Here is a 7660-nt window from a genome sequence, read left to right as displayed (position 1 = left end):
CCATCTCTCGGAAACAGGCTGATGTCTCCGGTGGCGCCGGCGCCGCCGTTGAGCGCGAGAAGGCGGGCAAACACCCCGCCGTACGCCAGCTCGCGCGCCGTGTCGGAGCGGGAGCGCATGGGCGCGGCGGCTGCCGCCGCCGCCCCCGGTTGGGCGACGGTGGGCGGCACCGCGGGCGGCGGCGCGCCGAGAGCAGACGCGTCGCGCAGCAGCTGCTCGCGCGTGCCGCCCCACGCCTCCTCGAAACTGGACCAGTAGGCCGCGTCGTACCGCGCCGTCACCAGCTCGCCCGCGCGACGGACCGACTCAACCAGTGCACGGCACTGCTCACGCGCGAGCAGGCTGTCGACGTCGCATGCGGGCGCATCCACAGCGGTGGCGTCGGCTCCGCCGCCAAAGGCGGGTAGGTCGGCCGAGGCCTCGTCGACCGCCATGTCGAGCGTCGCGGCGTCGAGCCCATCGGCGTCTATCCCCTGCTGTGCGAGGAAGCGGTAGGCCATCGCCGTCGCCGCCGGCGCACGAGCGGCAACCGAAGCCAGCGCGCGGGTCTCGTCCTCGATCTGCTGGAGCGAGCGCGACACGGGTGGGAGCCGGAGTCCCTCGCCCGCAATCGACGCCTGAAGGGCCCGCGCACCCTGCAGGAGGGGGTCGTCCATTGTTTGTCGTCTGCACCGGAGAGCGCGGTGGAGGCGGAGCGGGAGCTGGCGGCACTCCCACGCCTCTGGGGTCCCCCTTGCCCGGGGGGGGCGAGGGAACCCGAGATGCTGGGGCGAGCCTCGGCGAGACTGCGTCAGCTGTTCCCACAGCAGGCTGGAAGTACCTCACCAGAGCGGGAGCACTGTGAAAGCACGCGGAGCGGGAGCAGACAGACAGACAGACCTGTTTGGATTGTGAGTGAGGAGACCATCCCAGCGCGCTCACAAGCGCTCGCGGCTGGAGCGATTGGGAGCGCCCCCTGTGCGCCTGCCAGCAATCCTTGGATCTTTGGTACGATTGTGAGCGCAGCCGCTCATAGTCCTACATACAAGATGTAGGAAGGATTGCCTAGCGCTCCTGCTCGCAATCGGAGGCATGTTGCGCAACCCTAGACTTTGCTCGGATTGCGAGCGCGCTGGTAGTAGTCGTAGGCGTCACAAGTCACCTTGGGAGCGGAGCTGCTCTTAGTCCTAGAAGATGTAGGATTGCGAGCGTAGGCGCTCACAATCGCACAGAGATGCTACGATTGCGAGGAGTGCTGCTCACAATCCTTCGACTTCTAGGATTGAGAGCGAGGCTGCTCTCAATCCTAGCCGTCTAGAAAAGAAGGTTCAGCCTCTGGGCCGGCGCGGGGGCCCCAGAGGGTGTCCATGCGGGGGGGGAGATGGGGTCCTTCGCGTGGGGTGAAAAAAAAACGGGGCGAGGTGCAATTGAGAGTGGGCGCGAGCGCAATCCCACTGGGATTGCGTTGATTGCGTGTGATTGCGATGATTGCACGGACCTCAGCTCGGGAGCATGGATTGAATGCAGTCAAATTGCACGCGTTCCCATACTCCGAACTCAAATTCTTTTTCCCTCTCTTCGCTCAGTGCCCCGCCGCCATGCCAGACGGCACTCTGCAGTTCAAGGCTGTGGTGGGAGAGAAGGCCACGCTGTGGGAGGACAATAAGATCTGCCTCGATGACCCGGACCACCTGCGGCGCGCGTATTTCTGGATCGTAACGGCTGCAGACTGCAGTGTAGCCGCAGCTTCACGTAGCCTCCTCTCGCGTCTCTCCTCTCGGGTCCATGCGTGACACCCTATTAGAACTTAGGCGTGACACTGAGCGTGACACGGGGGGTATGGGAGCGTGACACGCCTGGGTTCGGTTCCAGTGTGGGTAGGGGATCCCCCACCCCCAGGGAGGTGGAACCCACAGTGGACGCGCGGATTCTCAGCATATGCGCGGGCCTTGGTCCGGTGCCGCTGACGAACGAGACGCTTGTCGGCACTGGGCAAACAAAACGACCCCCCCCCTCCACCACCCCCTCGCCCAGGGATCTACAACGCTGTCTTAAAGTCCGACAGGTTCGGCACCGGGCACCGCCTCGGTATACAAAATGCGCCTGCGGGCGGACCCTTACAGATCACAGATCACTCTCTGGGCAAATCCCCTTGACGCTTGAGTGAGCCACTGAGAGGCAGCGCTGAAAACACTGACCCTGGGGGTGCGCGAGAGGGGGGGGTTGCTTTTGGTGAGGACGCTGAGGAATGTCTGACTGTCATGTCTCTTTGACCCCCATGAATAATACTTAAGAGACATGACCAAGCGCACTCGGCGGAGCACCGCGCTGCTGCGTGCTCGGTGCTGCTCTGAGAGTGAAGCTCTGCTGCACGGTGCACACCGCACACCGCCGGCTAATAGCCTTCTCGCCCTCGTCAGAGGTCTGAGAAGTCAAAGTCCTGTCCCAGCCGGATGGCCCCCTGGCCCTTGCCTCCCTTCCGCCTCTTGCCCTGGGGCGGCGCCTCCTCCGCCTCGTCCTCGGTCTCCGCCTCGGCTCTCCCGCCGTTGCGGGCGGCTCGCCTGCCCAATGCCGCCTCGGACACGTCCCACAACCGCACGGTGCCGTCGTGGGCGGCCGTCGCGGCGAGCGCCCCCTGCGCGTCGACGGCGAGCGCCTCGATCGGGTCCGCGTGCCTCCCGACCTCGCCGAGCATCCTCGACGGGTGGAGCGACGCCGCGCGGAGGACGCCGTCGGCGGAGGCGAAGAGGAGCGCGTGCTCACTCAGCGGCGCCAGCGCCTCGATGGCCTCGCCCGAGCCGAGCACCGCCTACAGCACGCGTCCAGGACGCGTCAGGGACGCCCCCCCTGGTGTGGTGAGTCGCCCGCCTGGCGGCTTGCGGGCCGGGGTGAGCCGATCGGAAAAGTCGCCAAAGTCTCCCCACGAGAAGACGCCGAGGACGCCCGAGTCAGATCCGGCGAGGAGCTTCTTCCCTCCCTTGAGCGGCGCCAGGCAGAGCAGCTCCTCCTCCAGCTCATCCGAGCGCGCCTCGAGCCGCCCTTTCCGCAGGTCATACACGGAGAGGTGGCCGTCCGACGAGCAGCTCGCGAGCTGCAGGCGCGGCAGCTCGAAATGGAGGTCGTGCACCACGTCCGAGTGCTCGTCAAAGCGCATCACCGCCCCCCTCTGCCGCACGTCCCACACGCGCACCGCGCCCTCGTCGTCCCCCGTGCCGACGCCGTGCGGCCCCAATGGCGTGCAGACGTTGACCGCCGACGCGTGCGCCGCGCGGAGCTTCCACACGGGCCGGTTCGTCTCGAGGTCCCGCCGCTGCACACTCCGGTCCGAGCCTGCGCTGAAGAGAGCGCCGCCGTCCGGGCTGAACTTGACCGACCGGCAGGCGTCGGCGTGCGGCTTCGCGCCGAGCCGCCGCTCGGCCGACGCGCCGTCGTCGGCGCAGCTGTACACGCGGATCTGCCCGGTGATGAGACCGGCGGCGAGCAGCCGCTCGGTCGGGTGGAAGTCGAGGCCAAAGGCCAACGCTCGGTGGGGCAAGGCCACCTCTGCTCTCATGGGCTCACTCGTACTTGATTTACGACGGCCGCGTGAGTGGCCGCCCGCGCTCAGATTTCTTCTTTTTTCTTCCGCGCATTTATTTTCTCGCCAACCACCATGCCGGGTTTGATGGGTGGCTGTACTCTTCGCTGAGCCCACGGCCACGGAGCTGGCCTTGCCATACCGTCCGCCTTGCGAGCGTGCTCACGCACGGTCCTGGGCTCGTGCTTGCACGCGGTCGCAGCGTCATCAAGGCTCCACGCCACGACAGGACCGGCCATGCCGGGTGGCGTCCTCGCAACATCTGGAGAGGTGGGCAAGGCTCTGAGGAGGCGTGCGGCGTGCTGACGGTGAGCAACAAGATCGCTCCCGCGGCGCCAAACAAAGCGGCGTGCGCGCGGCGGTAAGGCCAGCCACGCGCGCGCCGGCTCGAGAACTTCCGGCAGCACAAGGCTGCAGCACCTGCGGCTACTCCTGCGATCAAGTGGGAGCAGCTCGCCCACGGCCTCTTGCGTCAGCAACGCGCGACTCTGCGCGACGGCGCGCGAGCGGCCTGGGTGCGCATGCGCGCCACCCGCGCGAAGATCGGCGCGGCGGTGCGGAGCGCGTGGAGGTGTGGAGGTCTCTGATCGCGCGTCACCTCGAGTCCCCTTCCCACTGCTTGATCCAACCCTTGGCCCTCTGATGTCCAGTGCAGCACATGTACTCTTGGTGTGTGTGCTGTGGGCCCACCTTAACACCTACCTACCTACCACCATGCCGCCGCAAAACTGCCGAGGGGGCACTGCTCGGAGGACGAGTGGTACGCGAGCGGTCGATTGCACACTGGTCCGCGTGCGACGACGTGCTTGGCGGCTGCGGGTCGGTGGACGGGGTCGACCTGTCCGGCTCACTGCACTTCCTCCGTGCGGCGCTCGGAGGCGAAACGGCGCCTGCGGGCTCACTCGCGCTTGGCCTGGGCGCGGGCTCGGGCCGCGTGAGTGGTGGCGTGCTCCTCAAGGTTTTCGAGCGGGTCCACCTCGTCGAGATGAGCGCTCCGCTGCTGCAGGCTGCGCGCACAGCGCTGTGCGACGACTCTTCGCGGCTTGACTTCACGCTGGCCAGCATATCTGGGCGCAGTGGATCCTCGGGCATCTGACGGACCACAGCGTTGTGCGGCTGCTCGCTGCCTGCCACGGCGCCGTCCGCCCGGGCGCGCTCGCACGCCGTCCTGCTGTTGTGTTTGATCCGAGGGTGACTGGTTACGGCCGTGTACCTAGGCGGCTCGTGGTGGTCAAGGAGAACACGGCGCCGCCAAAGAAGTGCCGCGAGGGCCGCGGCAACTACATGCTTGACGCCGAGAACGCGGCGGTGCTGCGGACGCACGCCCACCACATGGCCCTCTTCCGGCGAGCTGGGTACCGTGTGGTCAAGTCCACCCGACAGGCCGACTTCCCGAGCGACATCTACCCCGTGCGCGGCATGTACTTGCTCGCGCCACGAGTGAGCGCCACGTGACCGGTGAGGCGGGGCAAGACCGCACGAAGAGAGCGCATTCCCTCGATTCTCCGCGCGCAAAAACTGAGAGATAGAGTAATTCCACTGCGTGTGTGCTCTGTCAGTGACTAAGTCAGACGAGAAGTTCGAGAACGCCAAGGCAGGAGAGTGAATATAGCAGAGCTCGCTCGCGCTCAGAGTCAGACACGGCGCCGTCCCTCTAAAGCGTATCTCGCTTTGGTGATCCGATCACCGTCCCACGGCTGCGCTGCTGCGGACCCACGCCTCGATCCGCTGGCGGCCTCGCTGCAGCTCGCCGCGTAGCGCCGCCTTGTGAGCATTGTCCACCGCGTAGCGCTGGCCGTGCGCTCCGGTGTGGTGCCGCACGGAGAAGGGCCCCTTGGTGAAACGGCGGGTGCCGTACACATGGGTGATCCAGTCGTCCATCCACCAATCGCTGAGTACGGGCGGGTAGTAGAACTCAAAGATGGACAAGTGGTGACGGTGCACCAAGTCGTGCGTCAGGATCTTTGCGTTGCCCTCTGCACACACCGGCCCCACCACGCCAACGTTCGGAGGCGAGTAGGAGCGGAGCGAACGGATCGCCGGCTCCACCCACGGGTCCACAAACCTATTTACAATTAGAGGGGTGGGCAGGCGCCGCTCACGGGAAGAATCTTCCCCCCCGCGCTGAGGCACTCTGTGTCGTCGTTGACCCGGTAGAGGTATTCTGCGCCGTCCTCAGCGGCGGCGGCCTGAGGGAAGGGAAGGCAAGGTCAACTTCTGTCGTTCTAGCTCTCGGCCCGCTCTCGGCTAGGCCTCGCCATCATAAAGTTGAAGACGGGGCCCGGCTTGCGCAGCGGGTTTGGGAAGCGCAGCAGCGCGTGGCGCGTGGCGATGCCCGCTGCGCGCAGTGGGGCGACAAGCCGCGCCTGCGCCGGCGAGGTGGAGCCAGAGTGCGGCTGGGGCGCGGCCGAGTTGGAGCAGGGCGACAGGCCACGCTTCATTAGTCCCGGCAGCAGCACCGCCGCTCGGCTACACATCAACACAGAGAGAGCGAGCGAGCGAGAGAGAGAGAGAGAGAGAGAGAGAGAGAGAGAGAGAGAGAGAGAGAGAGAGAGAGAGAGAGAGAGAGAGAGAGAGAGAGCTCGGGAGTGCGCCCGCCCGCCGCCCCCTCGCGTGAGAGGAGGACTCAGAGTACGCAGCGCGTGCATCGGGCTGCGGCGGAGTATGCATCACAAGACGCAACACGGCTGGGTGGCCCTCGCCTCAAGCCAAACCCGCGCCGCCGCCTCGGTGGCGCGCGAGTCGAAGAAGGCGTCGCCCACGTCGTACGCTATGTACACGCGCAGCTCCAGCTGCCGCCGCAGCCGCCACGCCGCGGCGGACCTAGAAGCTGGTTCCGGGAAAGCTCCGGCAAAGCTGTGGCCGCCGCACAGCCGGTGGCGCGGCAGCGGGCCGGCGGACGGTCCGAACGAGCGAGGGGAGGAGGAGGCGGAAGAGAGAGAGGTCGTCCAACCCGCTCGGTGAGAAGCCGCGGCTCGTCGCACTCGCCTATTCACCCGCCGCCGCGTGTGACAGGACGCCGCTCACCAGCTCAACCATAGACCGCGGTTGGCCGCGCTCGCCGCCACCGCCACCACAATCGCGCTCCGGTTTGTAGGACGGGGTATCCTCCGGGCTGGTGGAGAGGGTGCGGGGGGTGGGCGGCGATGAGAGCAGGCGAAGGGCAGGGGGGAGAGTGCCAAAAGTGCAACTCTCACCTGCCTCTCGGCCCGCGAGCGCCGTGCGGTGGTTGCTCCGGTACCGCTGCAGGAAGACCTCGCTGACGGCGCCGGTGGCCGCCACGTCGGCCTCGAACGGGCTCTGCAGCAGCATATCGCACCCGAGCCGCGTCCAGCGCATTTGCTTTGCCGCTGAGAGCGTGCCCCATGCTACGCCGACCACCACCAAATGCTCCAAGCGCATTTTCGCGCATTCGGCGGCCGTACCCTCGGCCTGAGGTGCACCCGCCTTCGGCGGCGGCGGAGAAGCTATCGGCTGCCACCTCCGCCTACCGTGGCCAGACGGCGGGCGGCTGCTCCCGGGAGTTGGGCGCGGAGTGACGGACGGGGGCGTCGCTGCTAGCAGGCTAAATCGTTGCACGGCTGCAGCGGCGATGAGCAAAGCTGCGACGCCGAGGATGAACCGACGCAACGACACGTGCATGTGGCAATGCGCACAAGGCTACTGGCGGCGATGTGGACGCGCGGGGGCCATCGAAACAAAGAAGCCGAACACGGGTGGCCTTGTACGCCAAGGTCTATGACAACCACGCTGGCTGTGTGTCTTGTGAGCTTGTTTGTGTCTGTGTGTCGCTCGTGCGTGCCGTCATCATCTGTCCCGCGTCCACCCATACAAGGGGAAGCCCCGCGCATAGGACAACAACGTCTGTCCCACACCACGCACAGACGCGCACATGGACATCATGCTCGGGCACACCCCACAGTGTAGTCGTGGTGTGAGCACACAAGTACTAGCAGAGTGCACACCTGCCTTGGCCTTGCGGGCGGCGGGTATACCTGGAAATTACCCTGCGACCGCCTGGGTATTTTGTCGATTTCCTCGATTTTGCCTCAGATTTCCCCCCAGACCAGCTCTCAGACTCAGGGAAACTCGCGAGTTTCCAGA

The 7660-nt window shown here is 66.3% G+C and overlaps 3 protein-coding genes across 3 annotated transcripts in view; all 3 read right to left on the bottom strand.

Moving 5' to 3' along the window:
• Positions 1 to 656, bottom strand: part of EMIHUDRAFT_461763 (hypothetical protein) — a gene marked incomplete at both ends in the record, with an annotated part of 3603 nt that extends 2947 nt beyond the window's left edge. The window contains one exon of the mRNA XM_005761872.1: positions 75 to 656. Coding sequence (XP_005761929.1) covers positions 75 to 656 — 582 coding nt within the window. The remainder of the gene's footprint in view (positions 1 to 74) is intronic.
• A 1838-nt stretch (positions 657 to 2494) lies between these two features.
• Positions 2495 to 3502, bottom strand: EMIHUDRAFT_54282 (hypothetical protein; the record flags this gene model as incomplete). Its single annotated transcript, XM_005761871.1, has 2 exons — positions 2495 to 2741; positions 2820 to 3502. Coding segments are annotated over 2 exons (930 nt in total), but the record flags the coding sequence as incomplete, so codon positions are not given.
• Positions 3503 to 5239: 1737 nt separating this feature from the next.
• EMIHUDRAFT_432883 (hypothetical protein) lies at positions 5240 to 7215 on the bottom strand (the record flags this gene model as incomplete). Its single annotated transcript, XM_005761870.1, has 7 exons — positions 6754 to 7215; positions 6593 to 6671; positions 6428 to 6544; positions 6259 to 6379; positions 5815 to 5922; positions 5690 to 5745; positions 5240 to 5621 (listed from the first exon to the last, which is right to left on the bottom strand). Exons 1-7 carry the CDS (start codon positions 7196 to 7198, stop codon positions 5240 to 5242), a joined length of 1308 nt encoding a protein of 435 aa, XP_005761927.1. The 5' UTR covers positions 7199 to 7215.
• Between the last annotated feature and the right edge of the window lie 445 nt (positions 7216 to 7660).

This window comes from Emiliania huxleyi, assembly GCF_000372725.1.
Source record: "Emiliania huxleyi CCMP1516 unplaced genomic scaffold EMIHUscaffold_7, whole genome shotgun sequence".
Classification (NCBI taxonomy): Eukaryota; Haptophyta; order Isochrysidales; family Noelaerhabdaceae; genus Emiliania; species Emiliania huxleyi.
The sequence above is the reverse complement of the archived record's forward strand: the minus strand, read 5'-3'. Positions and strand labels throughout refer to the sequence as shown.